This window comes from Aptenodytes forsteri, unplaced genomic scaffold (assembly GCF_000699145.1).
Source record: "Aptenodytes forsteri isolate BGI_AS27 unplaced genomic scaffold, ASM69914v1 Scaffold278, whole genome shotgun sequence".
Lineage (NCBI taxonomy): Eukaryota > Metazoa > Chordata > Aves > Sphenisciformes > Spheniscidae > Aptenodytes > Aptenodytes forsteri.
Window position 1 is genome coordinate 3,513,438 of NW_008795907.1, and position 22,279 is coordinate 3,535,716.

Here is a 22,279-nt window from a genome sequence, read left to right on the forward strand (position 1 = left end):
GGTGTGAAGCTTTCATGGAAAAAAAAAATCAGCATTTGGGGAGCCAGAAAAGGAAAGGAGATTGAGTGTGATGGGTGGATGGGAAAGGGGAAGAAAATGGTAGTCATGGATCCTGGGCCTGGGAAGTCAAACAAGATGAGTACAGACTAAGTAAGGAGCACAGGACTAAGTGTAGAGAGAGGAGACGGATGGAGCAGGAAAGCCAGTGTCCACTAGAACACAACTGCCTTTGGGGACAACCCAGTGTTCCGGGGACACGCCATTCTCCTGCGTCTGCAAATACCTGTGAAGCCCTGTGGTAAAGCATTCCCTTCCCCTACTGCTCCTCATACAGGACAAAACCAGGCTCTGTCAGCTCAGTGCAAGCTATCTGCTGATCTCATCCTTGCTGATGACTCTTCAGTGGTCCAGATGAGGCCACATGAGGGAATTTGAGTTCTTCCATCTTCAGTTCAGGAAACTAAATATCCCAAATCACATTTGCAAAATGCTACCATAGGTACAGGATCACACATGTGAAGAGAGAACCTCACTTCATCTACTGCGTAGGACAGATTTGCTCTGTGAAGGAAGGGGTGTGCAACAATGATCAAAAGGACAGCAGGAAAAATAAGGATAAGCCCACAGTCAAGACAAAAGCTGACTGTTGCTCTGCAAAACTTGAACCTCTTTCCTCAGTGGCAATTCCATGTCTGCAAAACCGGGTTTGCAGGCAATGAGGAGTGGGATGGCACAATCACAGCCATGGCTTCAGATGGCCCAACACACACAGCACACTCACTAGGGACTTCTGTATCCTGCCTCTTGTGCTTCACCCCACCTTTCCCAACATACCCACATGTAGGTTGCCTCTCCTTTTCTCCCTCCCACCTTTACAGCGGGAATCCTGTTCCTCCTTGTTCTCTGTGCTATCTCCTTCAGTCACTCCCGCTCCAAGTCTCAGTGTGACACTGCAGAAGCTCTCTTACCCTCCAGGAAAGACTGTGCGCATTATTCCTGTCTCCTCCTCTCCACAACATTCGCATCAAGGGGTGATAGGACAAGGGGTAATGGTTTTAAACTAAAAGAGGGTAGATTCAGACTAGATAGAAGGAAGAAATTTTTTACGCTGAGGGTGGTGAAACACTGACACAGGTTGCCCAGAGAGGTTGTAGATACCCCATCCCTGGAAACGTTCAAGGTCAGATTGGATGGGGCTCTGAGCAACCCGATCTAGCTGAAGATGTCCCTGCTCATTGCAAGGGGGTTGGACTAGATGACCTTTAAAGGTCCCTTCCAACCCAAACCATTCTATGATTCTGTGATCAATACCCACTGTTCTCTCCCAGCTCAAGGGGTCTTGGATATTGCCCTGTCCTATCATGACAGGGGCTTTGTACGCCCACCTTTGCTTTCTTTCCATACCATCATACTTGTAACTTCCTGTCAGGTAATGTGCCTAAGGCCTGTATGAGGCTGCTTTCCCTTTTTCCTCTTGGTTGTTCTCTCTTTTCTTGTTATTCAGCAGGTGAGTCCTTTGCAGAAGACTTCGATTTGCTCTGGAAGCTGGGTAAAGGGGCGTTATGCTGTAAAGTATTGAGAGCTGCTATCAACCAAACTGTTCATGCATGGACAGTTACAGAATTGGGAGGAACCATAAAGCCTGTTTGTGCCACAGCAAGGCCTTTATCCTTTCCTTTGGCTTACCACCATTCAGTAATACAGTAAAACAGCAAGAATGCTTCCTTATGTGCTGGTACTCATCAGATGTATTTGAAAATTATGAGATGAGACAGACACACACTGCTGAACAAGGCATAAGACACTGCTTTACTTCGTCAACGAGGTATAACCCACATATTGAACAATAATGAGAAATTAAAATATTGAACAGCTGAATCTAAATCTGCAGCACTCAGTGAGGCAGGCATCCTGTGGGAAAAACAGCATGCAAGTGTGTTAAGAAATGCTGTCACAAGGCACCTAGAAAAGGAAGCAAAATAAGCTTGCATAAACAACCTTATTTATGTGATTTCCCAAGTGGTGAATGCAAGTTTAATCATGTTCTTTCCAAAAAGTTTTATGGTATGTAGCAAAATATGCTTCTTGCATTCATAAACATATGCTTTCATGTGTGGCCATTGCCATGCTCTGCAGGAGTATGTGACATCGAAACATGTGTACTACATAGTGTATGCAAGGCTGCTCTTACCCTGTCTCGAGTGAGGGTCTGTGCTCTGTTCTTATGAACAATCCAAATGTAACCCGGAGGCTGGATCCAGGCTTCTCCATCCACTTGCACAGGAACTCCCTCCTCTCCCAGGATTGCTATCTTCACTGTCCGACACTGCAAGAAGTAATTGCATCAGAGAAGCTCTAAAATGTTGGTTTTCCAAAAGCATGAGACATTCTCTTTCTTTCAAAAGCACTTCCCCAGGTACTGTAGCTTTGGTGCTACTAGAGGCACATTGTGCCTGGGTGGCAGGGCACACCTCACCCTTGTGCGGCAGGGACCATTTGCTTTGTCTTTGGACAACAAATCTGTATTTGAATTGCTGGTCTAAGTCCTACCACAATGAACACTAGCAAACAATTCCATGCCCAAATTGCCCCTGGACATGCTAATTTTCAGCCCTGGTGGCTGCTCTTTCCATGGACAAGGGAGAGCACAAAGGAGGGCTTAATGACTGAAATTGGCATAAACATCACAAACTGGAGATGAGGGAGGCAAGAAGAGCTCACAAAAGCAACTAATACCTGTGCAATCCGGTGATGCTGTAGGTTTATCACTCGTGACACTGCCATCTGCATGCTACCAAACACTGCTACCACCTCCAAAATCTTGTCATCAAAGGAGGGGGCTGTAAATGTCTAGCCAGATACAAGGGAGAGAGAATTCAGTTGACATACAGTTCTGTTGGAGAGGTTTCCTTTACCCCCTGTTGGTGAAGATTTGGGGGTCGGCTTTCAATTGTGCTTTTTAATCTGTATAAAATTAACGAGGCTAGAAGGTGAACATTTGCAGTGAGCTAGGAGGGAGAAAAAGGAGCCTTGATATTCCCCCTGTGCTTCCAATGGCAGCTAAAGTATAATTCAAACACAAAGGCTGTAGGCCACAAGGCAATAATTATTCTTATGAGAGGAGGCACTTTTTCATCTCAGATAATACCATGTTTCTGACTGGATCTAACTCCCTTTGCCTTCAAGGGACTTTACTTCTCTGGCAGTCTGAGGGGAGAAGGTCAATCTAAAGCACTTCCTGGAAGTCCAAATGCGCAGGACAGCATCTGTTCTTTTTTTTCTGAATCACTACAGACTGCTTGAGTGCAAAGCTGCTGAAGATTGGATTTCAGTATCATATCCACTTCACAGAGAAAGTACATGCAGACAGGCCCCTTGCCCTTTTCTTCCAAGCACTATTCTCAGGGGCTATGACTTCAAAAGCAACAGTAAGCAAAACACTTCCTGGATTGCCTTAGAGAATACTCACATCATCTTCCTTGGTTCCCCCCCAGAAGTTGGTGCCTCCTGCATAGCTGGGAATGTTAAGTACGGCAATTCCCTGGAGACTGGGCAAAGGGATTGGCCTCCCATCGCACTGCACAGAAAAGAAGGTAACATTACTCTCAGCACAGCAGTAGACAGCCCCTCCTGCCAGAGCACATGCTCTAAGAACAGAAAACAGCCTGTACGGCTAAGTAATAAATTAATTCAGGTTTCTTCCAGTTTATTCTTGGCATAGCAGAGTAGAACATATCCATTCATGTCTCATGAACCACCTCTCCTCTGGCAGACATGGATTTTAGAGATACTGTTGCTTCTTTTCCCCAAACAGGAATAGGGCACACCTGAGAGGCTTGGCAAAGCCTCTTGCTTTATTCGTCCAGAAAGGGGAATAAAATTGCTGAAACACCTACACAGTCTGCTGTGATGAGGGTCTCCTCCTGCAAGCTACCTGTTTATGCTGTACAGTGTAGTTAAATTAAGAGCTTTCCACTGCACCTGCTATCTAAAATGATGTGTTCACATGAGATACCACATATAACATAACAATCTTATCTATGCTGAATACTGAGTTGGGGACAGCTAATACTTTCCAGCAGGATGACTCTTCCTTTACAGGCTGAGAATACAAGTTATCTTCCAGAATCAGGAAAAGCCACTTTTAGCTAGCTCAGGGTGAGATACAGCAAGTACATTGTATCAGGCAGGCAAGGGAAACACCCTAACATCACCAAGCAGAATCACCACGCCAAAGTCAAAGGGTCCGAAAGAGGTGCAATTAGGCATCCTAGTTTTAGCAACAGAAGGGCATGCTAACTACTTACCTCCAGCAGGACTTTCTGCTCCAGGTTTTTATATGTTCTGTGTAGCAGCTCCTTGGTCCCCAATACTCCATACCACATCATGTTTTTAGTGCGACTTCTAAGGGGGCAAATCAAAAGAGAAAAAGTTAGCATAAGCATTTACCTTTCCACTTGGAAAAAAACCCCCACATTGAAATGGTACCTCCTATGTCCTACAACACAAAGGTGCTTTGCTTCCAAAAGGGTCAAGCGCTCAAAATGGTCATTGCTTGTGCTAGGAAACTACCCCCCTTTAAATAAATGTCAGGTACGAATTGAGTATGACTGAGTAACACACATTACCAGAAACATACACAGATTCCCCTGGCACAGAACTCGTCAGTCTTGTACACCAGGACATCAACAGCGTTTTCCAGTATTAGCTCAAGTATAGCAAATGTACCAATCCCAGGCTACACAAAGCATCCTGTAGTTGCCCAGGTATTCAAAAGGCCAAAACCTGTAGTTTGTATTAAGTTAGGATCAAGCCCTCCGTAGCATTTAGAGCTGAGATGTGATTCTCTTATAGCTAAATAGCAAGCCCAGGAGAAAAATCTTGAGTGAGATCATGAAATAAATAGAACCAATGCACTAAATCCACACCGACGTAGCTACTCAAAGATCTTATACTAGCCACAACAGCATAATGAATCAGTAATAAATTAGTAGCTAATCTCCTCCATCATGATTTCAAGCCTTGAAGGAGGATTATGCAGACAAGATTAACAATATACCTATTCAGCACACTTGTGCACAGTTGGCTTCAAAACCACACAGACACATTAAGTGGTTTCAGTCACTTCTGGCAGTAGCCAAAGGTCAGCCAAAGCCAAACCCACCTGCATTTCTCTGGGTGCTCATCACGCTTGTTGTTGAAGTCCAAAGAAATCTTTGCATCCAGTCCAATTCCAAAGTAATTATTCATGACACACTTCTCTGTGTAACATTCACTGCCAAACAAAAGAACAAAACTCCCATTTCTAAGTCCGTGTACCATTTGGTATAGATCTCACGTGCCCCCTCTGGCCACCTCTTAATTCTCTTGCATAAAAAGGTGAAGAACAAGGGGGCTGTATGCCAAGATGCTCTGATAAGCACTGATGGGAACTGCCTAAAACCCACAAGGAATACCATAAAAGTGGCTATTGAGTGGAGGTCCCTGGCCTGCAGCCTCTGTCCATAAGACTTCACAGCCGCAAGATTTGCAGAGTAATTCTCCCCTTGCCACAGAAACATACTCAGAAGCCTACACTTCATTTACAAAAGACTATGTTGCTGGTCACTGGTGTGATCACATTAACAATGCTAATTGCTTTTTTAAATATATACACACACACACATATTAGGTGTTACCTACAGAGAGCTTGACAAATGTGCTCGAAAGTGTCAGCTACCCATCTCAGGGGCACTGAACCCCATGAAAAAACCTTAAAGTCTGTATCACTGGATTTTCACTGTTAAACGTTTTAGCAGAAATAGTCTGAGAAAGTCTTCACATCACATTTCCCAACTGCCTCCCCTGTTGTGGCCTGCCCATGACCTTTCTCGGGCCTCCATGCTGTAAGGGTAGTGATTCCCCCACAGGTTACTGTCTACTAACTGGAAGCCAGAGTCATCTCTGAGTGCAGGGAGAAGACTGATGTAGATTTCATTCTCACCTAAAACCTAAAAATCTTCCACCGTGAGTTAGATGTGTCACTGCATGTATAACTACATAAGCTGATCCTCACTGGCACCCAGCATATGAATTCATTTACATAACTCTGGGCTGCTGCAGTCCACTATTTAGCTCTATAAACTAATCTGCTTCTCTGCTGAGGTCCATTTGGAAATGCCCACTCCCTCCCTTCAACCTCCTGGGCATACTCACAGATTTTCAGGCTCAGAGTTAAAGGGATCAGCATGGATCAACAATCGGCTGATGACAGAGCTCCCAGGCAAAGAACCAGACATGCCAGCACGGATATCTGTAGGAAAATTGACCACAGGGAAGAGTGTGATTAATAATAAGTAGAAAACAGGTAACTTCAATCTTGGAGACAAGATGACAGGGCAGAATATGTTAACTCATCATTCACCGTGAAAAGCAAATAGCAACAGTGCTTTCTTTGACTCCAGAAGGCTTAGCTCTCTCAATAAGAAGAAGGGTTTCTGGGGCTGCCTGCAGGGTTTTTGACTGACAGGGTATCACCTAAGGCCAGCAGCACAGTTGTACAGACAGATGGAAATGGGAAATAGGAGTGTATTCACTGCAGTAGCTTTTTTGTTCCAGGGTGAGACATGCAACATCCTTGCTTCAATGAGTGAGAGAGAGGAGTAGGACTGAAGTTATTCTCCAAGTTGCTCAAGAATTACTGCCTCCTGCTTCTTAAATTATTAGCTGGCAACCCACAAACAGTAGCTTTGTCAGAGAGAAAGGAAATTACCTGCTTCCAGAAGAAACAATTTGAACAAGTAATTTGGGGGAAGAGGTGGAAGGACAGCACCATGGTGATGGGCAGAAGTTGCTACACAAGATGTGGGAGGTGGGAATTCTGCTGGGTCTGTGCACCTCCAGTGACTTCAGCCTTCACGTGAAAGGCATGCTGCTCCCAGTCTATGGCTGCCACTCTTCAGAAACCTCTCTCAGCAGCATCCTACCAGCCTTCTCAAGGTTACTTTGAGCTCAGTATCTCCTTGTAATTGGTATCTAAATTCTGCCACTGCACAGTGTTAATAAAAATCTGTGTCTAGGTCTCAGCTACAAACTGGAAACTATTACAGCTCCCTCCAAGTCTCCACTTTTCAGCCCTAGTGGAAAGTTATCCAAAAAAGGATTTCTCTCCAAGTGGACACTGCACAAAAGGACATCAGGCAGGACAATTTCATGTTTTCATGTGGAGACTGCAACCTGTGTTGCTGTCACCCATACTCCAGTTGGCTGTCTCAATGAGAAGTTGTGGGTGTTACACTTACTCGGGTAGAGGATTTTTGTGTTCAGCATTGGCAAGTTGTCCCGGTTTCCTGTCTGGGGAGGAAGAGATGCAGAGCTGCCCAGTGACAAGCTTCCTTTGTTTATTAGTCTTTCGCAAGGAGACTTGGATGCTGTAAAACACAACACAAACATGGCTATTGACAAACATAACGCTGTGATTCAGACAAGCACACAGCAGCACAGCCCAAGCAGCAAGATTGGGCTGAGAATCACTCAACAGCAAAACACTCTAGCCACCATAAAACAAGGAGTTGACAGAACCAGTCATTAAGAGACAGAGATGTGGCATATGTGCAGTCAGAAAACCTCACAGACTGGAGGTACCAAAATGCCACATGCAAATATTAGAAATGGAGATGAGAAAAAGCTGGTGGCAGCAGCACAACAGACAGGGTATTTGGCTCCCAATAAATACTCAGGTAAGTTCCAAATATATTTGCAGTGATCAGGGATCTCTAACAAATTACTCACATAACAGAGTTATTAAAGCAAACTGGCTTCTGCTCTCTGTCATCTGCAGAGGATGGCAGGGGCTTACAGGGAAATGTTATCAGGTAGATGACACGAAAAATGCTCAAGACCGTCCTTGTGCAAGCACTGAAAGCCAAGAGAACCCAGATTACTGGCTAAGGTGCAAGAAAACTTCTGAATCCTAGGCTCCCTATGCTAAGATCATGGACCAGCCATCAGAGACATAGCGAAAAGTGGGGTGTATGATGCACAAGCTAGAGCATAGAAACAAGCAAGGCCTGGCATCTGAAGAGCAATCATTCACAAATTACAGAAAAACAGAACTTGGAAGGTAATATACATAACACCTTCCTCACTTTTTACAGCTAACAGAATCGTAATTCGCACGCAAGATCTGCATGGTGGCAGCCCCGGAACAATACCTTTCCGCTGGCTCCTCCCTTTGGACACTCCATAGCTGCTGCTGTGTGATGATTGCAGGGAGATTTTATCCTCGTTCCTCAGCTCCTTGCCCTCTTCAGAGGCTGAGAGACTAAGGAGGAAGCCCTCTTGCTCCTGGGTCTGGGCATTCTGCTCATCTACAGCTGTAAGGAGAAAGAAAGTAGGTGAGTGCCTCACAGCTCGTCTAGCAAGGAACACCTCCCACTGATGTAAATAACAATAGGATGGAACACTAAAGACCCTGATTCCTTAAAGGAAAGAAAAGGAATAACAAAAAGCTTTCCTATATCATTTGTCTCAACTAAGCTCTGCTCTGGAGAGCTTTTGGAACTGGGCTGGCTTAGCCTCCTGTTTTCTTTGCTGAGCTCTTTAACAGTGAGGCTCTAAATAGAAGTGTCCACCTTTAATGCTACAGGTACTCAGGCTTCCTGAGCTGCAAACTGTGCTAGAGGTGATGGGCTTCCATTTATTTGCATTTAGATGTTGCCAGAAATTCTAACCGGATGGACATTAAATGATAAATTTAATGAATTTTCTGTTTGCTTAATCTGTACTGGGGCAATAGGATAAGCCACTTGAAAAAGGCACTTAGACACATATAATCAGGAGGAAGAAAATAGCAGTTGGTAAAAAACAATACAAACAAAGGAAATAATTAGATTACATACTTTGGAAGAAGAAAACCAGTTTGGAGAAGTTGAACAAATACATTTGAAACGTAACTGGAGTTTGCCCAAGAGCTGGTAAGAATTAAATGCTAGCATGTTGCCTAAAGAAATCAAAACTTCCTTTGCATGTAATCAATAGGCCTTCCTCCCCAGCAGCCCCTCACAGGGCACAGCTCTGTGAACATCCCTGAGATGATCTACCAGCTCACTGCCTCTGCAGGGGGACGAGCCCCTCTTCTTTCAGTCTCTTCCCCTCCCTTGCACTGACTCTGGAGTTCATCAAAACTACCCACAAGGCAATCCAACCCACTAGCTCAGCAGAAATATAAACTCTTCTTGCTGGTTTAAGCAAATTGGTTGGGCTCCAAAAGAACTCCAACAAACAGCAAATTGGCATAAGGTAAGCAGCAGCAAAGTGGGGCAGCAGTGAGGTCAAGACCTCTACTTCACCAGAAGCAGGCTGCTCAACTTCCATCATCTGGTATAACTTTGCCTTCAGGATAGGTTGTATGCAATATTGCAGTGCTGGAAATCCAAGCAACATTGCAATGATTTGTAACCGACTACATAGTTGTTCAATAATGCACATTTAGGTGTGCATGGACGTCACATCTGCAACTTCAATGCTTTTATCTCCAGTAATAAGCTGTTAAGTACTTCCTTTGGTCTAAGTTAAACCACTGAGTTTATGACTAACATCTGGGAGACTGACGCCTTTCGAAGGAAATGAAACTTTGAGCTATGGGTGTGAGTGGCTGGAGAGAGATAAGGGTCAAGATGTGGAGAAGAGGGTCACCTGTCCAGGAAGTTATATCAGAACAGAATTGATTTGCATCAAGGTGCAGTATTATAACATTTTCCCAGTGACAAAGCTAGTTTAAGAAGTTCCTTCCCTCTCTTGCAGTTGTACCACTGCCCTGTTTTGCTGGGCTGTACTATAAAGAGATTTCTGAAACAATCCAAGTTAAAATACTTAAAATACTTTCTTCCCAAGTATTTTCAGATCTGTTTTACAGCAAGGCCACACAAACAGTTACGCTGACACAATTGTGGTATGGGTGGGGACAGACAGGAAACACAAATGAACAGAGTGTGGGAAGGTAGTAACTTCCTAAACCAGCCCTATGGGAGAGAACATACCTTGAACTTCAGGCTCATTTACCAAGCAATGTTTCAAACAGGTGGGCTTGGCAGAGGTGATACTGAAACTAAATAGCCAGGCTTACTGAATAGCTTCTCTAGCTCAGGAAAGCTGTTTTTAATAAAGAACCCTACTCCCCTCTGGAATAAAGGAAATTTATACTTCTCAAGAGCTTGTAACAAGTCACAAGAAGGACTCCTAACAGGTTACCTTTTTCTGCATGCTCTATTATCTGACGAATGGCTTTTTTCAAGCTGTTGGCTCTCAACATGAGCTGTTCTCGGGGGCGAAATATCTGGGGCCGTGCAGTACATGACGAGCCTACTGATCGGTCACTAGAAGAATCACAAGCACTGCCTGACCCATCACCATCTTCGGTTTCCTCTGCAATCGTCGGAGGAGGGTTTGGCAGAGATGAAGATGCTTGAGATTCATCATTCAGTGTCTTCAGCAATGAGTCCAGCTTCTCCTTCAGGACAGAGCACTACAAGGCGAAGAACAGTTGAGTAGAACTAACAGTAGGCTGGGTAGCTCATTCTTTTAGTGCTTGCTGAACTGCTGCTGTCCTAGTTCTCTGAAAACAGAGCAGTTTTCCACTTCAGAAGTAGAAACCCAAACAATTTTTCCAATTTTACCTTCCTGGCCATGACCTCTGATTCCTCTGAGCTTTCTGTTGCCTTCTCATAGGCTTTCCCTACTCGAGCCACAAAATCCTTCACTGTCTCACAAAGCACCCTAGACAAAGAAGGTAGTGAAAACAAAGTCATGCAAGGATTGTCTCAGGATTTTCATGGTGCAACTTTCACTTAGAGCAGTTGTCCTGTAAGTACTCACTTGGCTGAGGAGATGACCACCGAGTGTTGGTCAGAAGTCAAAATTTTGGACAAATGAGCCGCCACAGAGTCTTCATAGAAGAGAATCTTCTGCACCTGGTGACAGTCAGAAACAAGTCACTGGGGTGCTGCTTCCCAACATTGCAACATATGCTGTGTAACCCTGGCTCCCCAGAGAGTACCTATCATTCTACAGGTTCTTTTTGCCCTGGAAAAGTTCTGTGGTCCAGGGCTCATTTACCCACTGAAGATCTGATTCTGATGAAGAAACTAATTATGAACCCAGAAATCATCAGCAGTGCAGTTCTTGGAGTCTCTGATTAACTATGGATCTAAAATTGGGTTTTTACAGTTCTTATGATTACTATGCAGCTTTCCACAATTTCAACAACAGCAGATAAAAGCCGATCATTTCCTCTCAGTCCTGTTCCAAAGCATTTTCCTCCCATTCCCCATTATGGTTGTTGATGCTGGTAACCCAACCTCCATCCTTCTCCGTAATACTTCATTGACTTAAAGACCCAGGATCTTTGTAGCTCCTGCTTCACCCAAGTCATAGCTCAGGCCTGCTCCATTTGAACTCAACCACTGCCTTCTATCTTGTCTGTTCTGAGGCCATTGCTCCCAGTCCCCTGCCCTCTGCATCTCATGCAGTACCTCAGAATCCTCACTGAAATCTTCAGTGACTGTGGAAGTGGAGGCCTGGCGAGGGAGTTTGGTTTCATACACCATGATGCTCCACCTGTTGAAAAGGAGACATCATAGCTGTCACTACAAGGCAGATGATTTCCTCCTTTATCCAAAGGACATAACAGGTTAGAACCTCAAGCAGAACAAACTGCACTTTGGCAGGGGCATGACTGATGTAAAGAAGCCACAGGGTTGCAATGGAACTGCAGAGGGGCTGAACTGGGGAAAGAGGAAGGGATGACACTATAAACAAGTATCCTACAGCACAAGGACCGACCTTCTCTGTACTTCTTCCCTCTCTCACAGAAACTCTATGGGCATTACTTGATTCAACGTAACAGATGCCAAGATGCAACTCTAAAGACAAGAAGCATTTTTAAATATACAAAGATATATAGGTGTTATCAATACTAGGGGTAAAGATGTCCGTTTCTGCATTCAGCTTTCATTTATAAGCCAAACTCAAGATAAATTGGTTCAAATTTACCCAGCAAAAAAATAGCTTAAAAAAATAAATCACGACTGTAAGGCTGTCAATTCAATTGATGAGAACTCTGGAACACAAGAGAGAACACTGGACATGAGACAATTTCACTCATTACTATTCTGCAGCAGTGACGTAGAAAGCGAGACTACCTTTTGTTGCTAAAGGGTGTCAGAGGATTATCAAAGAAAAAACATTAACTGGCATTAGTAAGAAGTCCAGCAGCTGGGTAGAGAATCAAGAACTGCCCAGTTCTCCTGGAACGGTATTTTCACACAACTCTTGAGCAGGGGAGGATGCTAGTGATGGTTACTCACCTGTCCAGCATTTTGGTACTGGCCCTCTCCAGCTTCTCCAGGATCTGCGGGAGCTGGGTATCATCATCACAAGCAGACCCCCAGCCTAACACACGGGCAAGGTCGTTCCCTGTTCCCAAGGGCAGCACTCCCAGCTGGCACTGCATTAGAGAAAAGGAAACGAAACCTGATATTCAAATGGGAAAACACAAGCCACAAACAGCCACAAGTAACATGACTGATTCCTTATACAGACCAGTCATTGAGAAACAGCTATTCCCAGGGGGAGGAGAAAGTAATTCGATGGGGAAAACAGCCAGAAGAGCATACAAGTAAGGAAAAATTTCCTCTGCTTTTAAGCTGTTAATTGAGAGAGGAGTGTATTACAGCTACCATCTCGAGGAGCACCTTACTAAAAGTAACCCCTTCTACAGATGTATTTATTTAACCATCAGGTGGTGCTATTGCTTTTTCTGTAAAATTAGCATAGACATCTCCAAGACAAAATGGAAACAAATTAAACAACGTATGATACCTCTACTCCAATGAAGTTTCTGTCTATCCCAGGACTCAGAAACAACACCACGAGAGTTAAAGGGAATAGATGAGGAGCACTACCCTTGTGGAACTCCCAGTTTTCTAACTGCAGCCCTTTCTGAGTATAAGTCTCTGCTGGCAATGGAGCAGGAGTAACTCAGAGCTACTCCAAAAGCTGGATCTTGTAAGAGGGATTTGTGGCAGAGCAATGGAGATAGGAATAATGAATTAGTCTGGTACTGCTTCTTGCAGAAAACTACTGCAAGAACACTGCTGTGGTAAGCTTCCAGTGGCTTCAGTCTTGGGGCAAACTACATCTGTATGATCAAAGAAAGTCCTCTTCAACCCATGCTGCTGTTATTCCTTCATTCTTTCATCCAACCAAACTCGTTGGGCAGGTACCTGCTTGTGAAGATTGAGGCTATCAATTTCGGAGAGAACCCAGCCAACACTTCCGTCCCCACCGCAAACTAGAATCCGGAAAGTGTCAAATTTCTGGAATAAGCGTAAACTATGGAGAAGGGAAAGAAAAAAGCAAGAGAGAAGAACAGTCAGCTGTTATAGAAAGAAATGATAAACAATTCCAATCTAGGTAATAAACATGGCAGATTTGCTTAAAGTAGGCTCTGATTTCACAGTGAATACAGGCCACTGTCAGATTACAGATGAATTAAAATGATTATGAATAAGGAATTATAAATTCAGCTAAGCAATTTACAATGGCTATTCACTACAGAAATATGTCCCAGACATGCTCCTCTACTAAAGCAGGGCACTTTTGTCTGAACAGAAGAGGAAACAAGCATGTGATAGCTCATTATCCATTGAATTAATTCCTTTTTGCAGATTTGCTGTGTTCAGCCTAACACTAGTTATTTGTCACTGTTTGGAGTGCTCTGATGACACTGCCTTTGCACTCAAGGCCACACCAATTAAAGCAAAGCTTGAAGAGTGGGAACTTTATGCAGTCATTCAGTAAGCAGACAACTGTAAGAGGATGTAAAGCCTCACAAGCTTTAGTCCTTCTTCTGGGAAAGCAACATAAATCAGTGCTCTGGTGCCTTGTCTGTCCTGCAAGCAGGCAAACAACTCACCAGCAAGACAAGTGTGAATTTCTCCATTCACCCTTTTCAGAATATTAAAAACAACCTCTCCTTAAGCTGTTTGAAGCTATGCTTCTTACTGAACCTCTTCCAGAACTACTGCCTGTTTTTATTTTAGTTTTGTATACATTTATTTTTTTTATTATTACCTAAACAGGATTTACTGTAGCACATAAAAATCCTTATTTCTTCAAGCACTGTTGACACATGAAAAAAGTCTATCAGAAATGACATCTTACGGTACAGTTTAACTGGCACCAGTTGAGAATATTTAAATTATTAAGAAGCAGCCTTTACCCTGTACCACCATTTCCTTTTTAAGAAAGCAAACAAGAGCAGCTGTTTTAGAAGTGTGCACCACAGCTTGAGAAACTAATTGATTCCCTCCCTTCCCTTCTCTGCTGCTTAAAAGCAAAATTCCTCTCTACAGTCAGTCCAACTGGGGAGGGGAAGAAGAAAACTATTTAATTTTAAAAGTTTTCTATAAGTTATTTATCAGCCACACACATAATCTGGACAGCACGCTGCAGTTTTAAAGGCCAGTATTTTACAATGCACTATGGCAAGAAACCACAACAGTTCTCAGGAAAGCAGAACCTAATGGTCACTCATCCAGGAGTGGACACTCCAAGATTTAGCTCCCTGCATCTACAGGTCTGAGTCATAGACTTTGAGTCACATTTAGAAAAATTTGAAGGAAATTCACCTTGTGTTGGCTTTTATTATAAGCACCACCCATTCATGACAAAAGTTACTCAAATCCGATGCAACAGAGAAACATTTGGAGGAAGCAAACTAGAGACCAATTTTTTTTTTTTTTAAACAGTTTCAGAAATACACTAAAGGAATTTATTCCACAGCACTTACTTTTTTTTTATCCACAGATATTCTAGTGTAATCTGGTAAACAAGCCTGAGATGTCAGCTAGATCCCAGGGCAGAACCAACTTTACCAAAAGCATTCATAAGAGATGTTTTCCCAATATCACCATAAAATCTTTAAGGGATGGAAGTTTCACATACTTCCCAGGTAAGTTATTTCTGGATAAATCTCATTTTGACAATATTCATTTGCTCTCTATGACATTTGTCTGTTCATCTGATTTAACTCAAGTTAACTCTCGTTAACAGTACATCAGGATGCCTGTTACAAGTCTGTTTGCTGACAAGTTTTCTTCTGGATTCAAGCTTTCCATGCTTGGCCTTCTTCCAGGGGAGTGTTTCTGGAATTCCTCCAAAACCCCTCAAGCTGTCCTGCTGTTACTGATGAATGGAAATAATAACCTTTTTCAACAACATTTTTGGTTTTAGCTAATCAATAACACTAAACAAGGAGAGGGGAAAACCCCTCCAAACTTCATATGTGTTCAGTCTTCTCTAAGGAATAGGTTCCTTGTTATATTTGAGGATGAGCTTATAATCAAATAAATCACTTGTACTTTTCTGGTATTTACAAGGATGTGTGCTTCCATAGAATATCTGCTTACCCAAGATGAGGTCCTCCATTCATGAGGTCAAAGACCTGGGCTGGATTCAGTAGCTGTTTGAATCTTCGTAGAAATTTTACGCCTTGGTTGTCTCCACTTTTTGAGTTGACGAAGACCAACAAAGGGCTTGTGCAAGAAGGGGGACAAGTAGCTTTCCAGAAACCTGTGAGGGAAAAAGGAAGGGAAAGGGAGGAAGAGCCAAGAGACGTGAAGGTGCCCATGGACATGGAGTGAGAAAAAAAAAAACAACACCCCACACCCCAGCAGCACTATGAAGAAGCTAATACTTTCCTTGTGCTTATGGCACTCACTGGGTAAACGCCAAATGCGCACAGCCCTGAATCCAGCACGAACCACACCTCATGCTGCCAAATGTCACACTTATCTCCTAGCAGTATGCCAAAATTTTCAGCTTCCCCAACCTTCCCAAACTGCTTCTGCAATATAGTTCTCAATAAATTTTAACAGCTGCAGCTCAGCAAACACTGACGTTACAGGGTAATAAACTGAATGCAAAAGCAAAGCAAACAGTTCACTGCCATACTTCAGCAATATCTTCCAGTTTGGAATTTCAGCAACACCAAAACCCAGAATTTTCAGTTGACAGAGTCTGGCATTAATAGCATTAGCTGAAGGGACTGCAACTGAGAGGAAGAGAAAGAAGGCGCTACTTACTAGCAATACTTACCATCTGAATCAATGCTGTTAAGAGCAGTAGGAGGAATGACAGATACTTTGCACAGCCCAAGAGGGCACTTGTTTGGCAACAACTCTTTACATGCTGTGTGTACCTGAAAACACCAATTAAATAACATTCATTCAGACTCTTTGGGTACTGTGGTATAACTCGTAAAGCCACCCAACAAGGGGTTGGAAAGGAAGAGTAAGAAAGGAAGAGGGGGAGTATCCGGGGAAATGTAATTGATAAAGTTATTTTAAGAATGATCTAATCAGAGTCTTCTACTAATTCTCCTCTTTCCATTAGTATGTACTTTTTCTGCCATTTGAATTTATGAGACTAGCACTTTGAGAGCTGAGAGGACCAGGTAACAGATTATGTGGCTTTAAGAGCCTTCAGGCATTCTGCTTTCAAAATCCTAGCCTCAGTTGAGAGATCAAAAGTAGCAACAGAAGAAAAAGCGGGTAATTCAAGAAAACAAGAAAGCAAAAAACAAAGCAGGAAGATATGAGGGACATAAGAGGTAAGAGAAGAAGGGATTAATAAAGCCACGCAAAAAAGGAAATATAAAGTAGAGTAGGGCACTTCAGTCATTTCTGGTACACAAAGACTGCAAGATAGAGGGTTTGCTTCGGGTTTGAGTCCCCACCCCACATATTATAAACACATATTTTGTGATACTTCCTTTTATTAATCTTACAGACAGCTGGAAACATAGCAAGATCTGCATCACTGCAGTGGTTAGGCAAGAGAAACCTATTGCAATGGAAAGGGAAATTGCTATTATTAAAATAGCTTAGTATTCTTTATCATCTTTTTTGTTGTACCTTTTCAACTTGTAGAAATGACAAATAACGGCTCCTTAAAATCCAACACCTCCCATACCTGAGGCATTGATTCATATCTAGTGCAATTAGATTCTTCTATGAAAGCTCACTATCAAAAGAAAATGAGCTTGCAGAGAAGCCACGTACTTATTTCAGGTCTTACTTTTATGCATCATAGTGATTCTTTTCAGCGCAAATTTAAATTTCTATCTCTTGCAGGCTGTTTATCATCTGGAGAAAGAACAATAAAGTCCTTCATGGCCAATACTGACAGCACGGTTAGAGATTTCATTTTAAGTAAATATCATTAAAAGAACAAACCAAAGAGCTGATCAAAGACTATCCTTCTACTGAAATGATCATGTTCAACTCACCATGGCTTTGCACCAAAGGCAGCGCCAGTCTTGCAAACGTAGGACACTGCCACAGGTTTTATCACACACAGTGCATTTGGCACTCACGGGCAGGTTTCCTTCCAGCCACTGATGTGGCATCGAGATCTGCAAATGGTACAGAGAGAGAGAAGCAATATGGACTTTCCAGAGTGCAACTCAAGGGCGCAGGATGCACTGTGGCACTGAGACATACAAAGAGGCAAGTCTTTATATGCACTGTTTAAGGACAGCAAAGGCAATTTCTAGAAAAACCTGAGGACCTCTTTTGGCATTTTACATCACGTTCACACACAAAGAGACCAGGTGACTCGCCCCAGGCTACCCAGGAAACACTGACTTGCATCAGACATCCCATATGCTAAGGTACTGTTGCAACCACTCATTTATCTTTCTTTTGCCAAAACTCAGACCAGGTTCCCCATGCCTCCAATTATTTAACCTCAACTCCCCCAGTCCATAGCAGGAGTCTCTTCCTATTAAGGAGTCCTCGCTACCCTGGTTGGACTTTTCACACAGAATCTTGTGCTCTGACAGTAAAGGCCTTTCCCACATAGCTAACACATAAAGGCAGAATCTATTTGTACAGTGAAGAAAGCTGTATAACACATGCCAGTGCTTCCACATCAAGATAAGGCTACAAGAGTTAAGACTAACGCCTACCCCATCTTCATCCTCGATGATATCCTTCCCGATAGAGGCCAGAGTTGTCCACTTGCAATTATTGGTTGCCCGCACAGCACACCGCTTGTGGGCTTTAAACTTGCACACTAGAGAGGAAGGGAAGAATATATTAATCCTACCTCAGAACATGTAATGTGGCAGTCTGTGCAAAAGCTTTCCCAAGTGACCATATTTGGCTCCAGAAGAAAGCATGGGCACACACTACCCTTGGTAGCACTGCCAAAACTATCAGCTTGAAGCGTACTGAGTAAGATGAGCTAGCTATTAATTCTTGCCTTTGCCAGTTGCTTGTACAAAGCTTAGTTATCACCTTGTTAAATGTGACATGATTTACACAGTCATACACTCCTGCATCCTTTTACACAGTGTGGGTGTAACCTCATTCATGCTAGAAGTATGAGCTGTGTGCAGCCAGGCATGTCTGTTATGCCAAAGCTGAAAAAGAATAACCTCCTGGCACTCAAACACTTAACAAGGATGTTCTTACAAATATGATTATTGTTATGAACAGGAGTATTCTTATGAATATTCTATCTGATACCTCAGAAGTACACACCTGTTCACTTCAGAAGCATGATTTTAATAAGGAATGGCAGTATTTGGGGAAAAAAATAATCAGCTATATTACTATCAGGTCCAACGCCAAAACCAGCATGAAAACATCATCACATCTATTATCCTCCTACAAAATGCCAAGATCCTGATCTTGACTTCTGCAGGAAAATTCTCTATGAAGCCAAAGGGATTCAGCAGCAAAGGGTTTCAGCATCAGGTCCAGAAAAGACCTCCAGTCTCACACACAGCCTGTAGCTCTCTCAAGTTTATTATGCAGCATTTTTCTACATCTTTTTGCAGACTGTTAACAACATTCCTCTTAAATTATCTCTGGAACATGGCACTGAGCTATGAAAACGACGCTCCCAAAACAGGAGACAAGAAAGCACGCTGACCTTCACATGAGAGCCCATGTGATGTGACTCCAGATAACGCCTCCCGACACACATTGCAGTACGTTGGCCGAGCATGTGAGCAGGCGTACCAGTTATGCATCCCTGAGAAATGGTCCATGCTGTACTGGGTAGACTAATAAAATAAATGTATTACAGCAAAGTCTAAAGTAGAGCAACAAGACTTTTTTTCCTTAAAACAAAGACTTGCACATAGCAGTCAGGAAAGGCAGAAACAGAACACTTTTACTAGGGAAGAGTAGGCCACATGCAGTTTATACACAATAGCTGTAGCTCAAGAAGGTCTTTAAGCCAGAAGAGACTACTTGAAGAAGAAGCCACACCTTCATTCCTGCTCCTGTCCTACTTCCCATCCTTGTCTCACTACAAGTGTGTGTAGGGCAAGGAACTGGAGAATTTATCTGCTGGAGAATTGATCCTTCCCTTCCCCATTTTTTTTCTGGATTAAATTTTCAGCAAGATCAGTTCCCCAACCTGGTTTATGGTGTAGCAGAGGAATGCTTGTGCCAGCATAACAGAGGAGACAACAGGGAGAGAAGCATCAGAGTGGGGAAAACACAAGACAGCTTCTTTTGGTGGCAGTGCTAGTCTAACTACAGCCCCAAAAAGCAAACAGATGCACTGAATTAGGCAGAATACCAAGCAGGCAAGACGTGAATTAGGACAGGGAGGATAACTGAAGAGTGAAAAGACAATGGGAGGAGAACTGTGTTTCAAAACCTACCCATACTCCGGAAAGTGTTCTCAAAGTTACCATGGGAGAGTATACAAAGTCACAAGGATTCTTTGGAGAATCACTTCAGTGTATTTGGGATAGTTTTCACAGAAGGCCTAATACTATACCCATAACAGTCAATACAAACGACCTCTATTAACTTCACTAGAAGCTGACTCCAATCTCAAAACAAGCTGTTCTGGCACAGAGTGCAAAGAAACACATTTTCCTATTACCTCAAAATGTTCACGGTTTTGTACTGTCTTCAGTGCTGCAATCCAATCTTCCATCTCTTTTCTGTTATCAGCACAAAGGATGAGCTTCCGACATGGAGTGATAATCTGAAGAGTGAGAGAAAATTAATAGTGTGTATTCTGGGCATGTCAGTGAGGGACAGCAACAGAACACGTTATCACCCGTGTAGTATACTGAAGCTATTTTCAGAGGCAATGAACTGCACAACAGAACAGAAGTTATTTGCACCTTTCAACCATGTTTCTCTTCCACTGTAACATACCTTAATTCCTTCATAAATGTACAGAACCACAGAGATTTTAGTTGTCATTCACAATACTGACCTGAGCAAAAAAATCTCTTAGACCCAAATAACAGCAAAACACAAATCAAGCACAGAGCAGTAAAAGTTAATATATTACATGTGCAGAACTTGCATGGTTTTTTTTTTAAGTAACGACTTTTTAAATTGGCAACAACATTAAAACATTTTGTTAACACCATAATATACCAGGTTCTAGCAATTGATAAATTAGATAACATGCTCTGTAACATCATACAAAAAACCTGTTTAGAGCCGTGACAAGTGGGGGGGGAGGAGGGGAGAAATCAAACAAAATAAGCAATCTAGAAGAGAAATCACTGTATTTTGAACCCTCATGTTTCCTGAGGGCTTCTTCTACATTTATTACATAAAAGATATTCCAACAAATGTTCCACTAGGAGCTTGAGGTTGTGGTGAGTTTGCCTTCCTCTAAAAATACTCTGCTCAGTGTGTTTCTACCCTGGGCTAACTCCCACACATTAGTTGCCCTGTGTTAAATAAACAGTTCAGTGTTTTAACAAACCAGTAGAAGACACGAAGAGTGGCCGAAGCTCCCCTCTGCTCAGGAAGGCAGACAGGTCTCTGTGTAGCCTACCACCAATGCTTTCTCCTTTTGTCAGATGGCGGCAGCAGAGAGAAATAAAAGCTCCTAGCTCTTCAGAGGACCATGTCTGCTGTCCACAGGGCTGCCCATTCAGCTGGGGTCCTGACTTGACTATAAATCAGCATTTATTCTTCCTAAGACAAAAGTCTTTCTTCCCCACACCGTAGTTATCTTATTTTACTGTCTCCCTGTGCACACCTCTGTACTGATTTCCATCCAACTGACTTCTTAAATTAGACCAATATTGAAGTGTTTGCAAGATCTGGATTTAAGAAAAGCTGCATCAAGGTTGAGCACCATTAACAAAAATCAAAAGGCTCCCCTTTATGTCAACTTTAAAAACGTCCAGCAGCCTTGACTCTCCTGTGCCCCTCTGCATTTTGTACATGAAAAAAATTGTCTACATCATCTGCTTTTCCAGCAAATTGTATCCTAACATCTGAAATAACAGATTAAAACAAACTAGGATTGTGTCAGGTTGATGAAGCCTGTGTGGCTCTCGCAAGCATGCAACCAAAGTTTTGTTAATGAACACTAAAAAACCACGCACATCAGCCCAATACATGACCCCTGTTAACTACCATTTTCCAGTCTGTTTCTCACTTCTCTCATTATGATTCATAGAACAGATTAAAAATAAAAACCTCTGAAGTTGAAGATGAAACTTTTAGTTGATATTGAAGTGCATCAGAGCATCCACTAAGAAATATGCATGTAATGTCAGCAAAAAAGATACACTTGTAAATTTCTGCTTTATTTTAAGCTCCGATTTTCAAAATATATTTCTTTTCATAGGATAGATTGCAGCATTCACCTGCAATAATACTAACTTTACCCAGAGGTATTACCAATACCTAGAAAAGGGCGCAACAGCCACATTAAGTAGGCAATGAATGGAGCTAAATACCTTTTTAAAGCAAGGACTGGCCATTCATATTGGAAACAGAGTTTTGGCATGGAACATTCTGTCTTGGACAAAATGACCTGATCTGTATCAATTGTAAGCAAACAAAAATAAATATTTACAATTTTCTAAAAATAAAACTTTGAAGAACTCCTTCCCTCTTCCCTGACTTTTCCTTTAAATAATTCCAGCTCTGATAAAATTTACTCCCAAAGAAAGTAATTACAGCAGTCTTTCTTTTTCCTTGGGAAAGGAGAAAAGTGGGCGGTTAACTGTATTTCCATCAAAAACTCCGCTATGTAAGAAAGGCTACCCTAGAGAAACCTTTTATGGAGCATAAAACACTACTGCAAAAACCAGTGTGAGGTTAGAGAAGAAAGAGCAGCATCTCTGAAGTCCTGCTAAAAGGAAGCAGCTTTTTCCCTGGAAGTAAAACCAAGTTCAAATAAATTGTTCAGACAGTGCAGGGCCCCACTTTTTTTCTGTCGGCAAAGCCAA

At 42.6% G+C, this 22,279-nt stretch overlaps 1 protein-coding gene across 1 annotated transcript in view; it reads right to left on the bottom strand.

The window, feature by feature from the left end:
- The window catches only part of DGKD (diacylglycerol kinase delta), a 48,804-nt gene that overhangs the window by 9,851 nt on the left and 16,674 nt on the right, over nt 1-22,279 (bottom strand). The window contains exons 3-22 of the mRNA XM_009284301.2: nt 19,951-20,055; nt 18,982-19,114; nt 18,011-18,117; nt 17,330-17,455; nt 16,138-16,240; nt 15,450-15,612; nt 13,263-13,371; nt 12,345-12,484; nt 11,511-11,595; nt 10,855-10,949; nt 10,656-10,755; nt 10,231-10,504; nt 8,193-8,354; nt 7,281-7,409; nt 6,196-6,292; nt 5,165-5,275; nt 4,308-4,404; nt 3,470-3,577; nt 2,737-2,850; nt 2,192-2,326 (exon numbers count right to left, since the gene is read on the bottom strand). Of these exons, the coding sequence (XP_009282576.1) occupies nt 2,192-2,326; nt 2,737-2,850; nt 3,470-3,577; nt 4,308-4,404; nt 5,165-5,275; nt 6,196-6,292; nt 7,281-7,409; nt 8,193-8,354; nt 10,231-10,504; nt 10,656-10,755; nt 10,855-10,949; nt 11,511-11,595; nt 12,345-12,484; nt 13,263-13,371; nt 15,450-15,612; nt 16,138-16,240; nt 17,330-17,455; nt 18,011-18,117; nt 18,982-19,114; nt 19,951-20,055 (2,493 nt within the window). The remainder of the gene's footprint in view (nt 1-2,191; nt 2,327-2,736; nt 2,851-3,469; nt 3,578-4,307; nt 4,405-5,164; nt 5,276-6,195; nt 6,293-7,280; nt 7,410-8,192; nt 8,355-10,230; nt 10,505-10,655; nt 10,756-10,854; nt 10,950-11,510; nt 11,596-12,344; nt 12,485-13,262; nt 13,372-15,449; nt 15,613-16,137; nt 16,241-17,329; nt 17,456-18,010; nt 18,118-18,981; nt 19,115-19,950; nt 20,056-22,279) is intronic.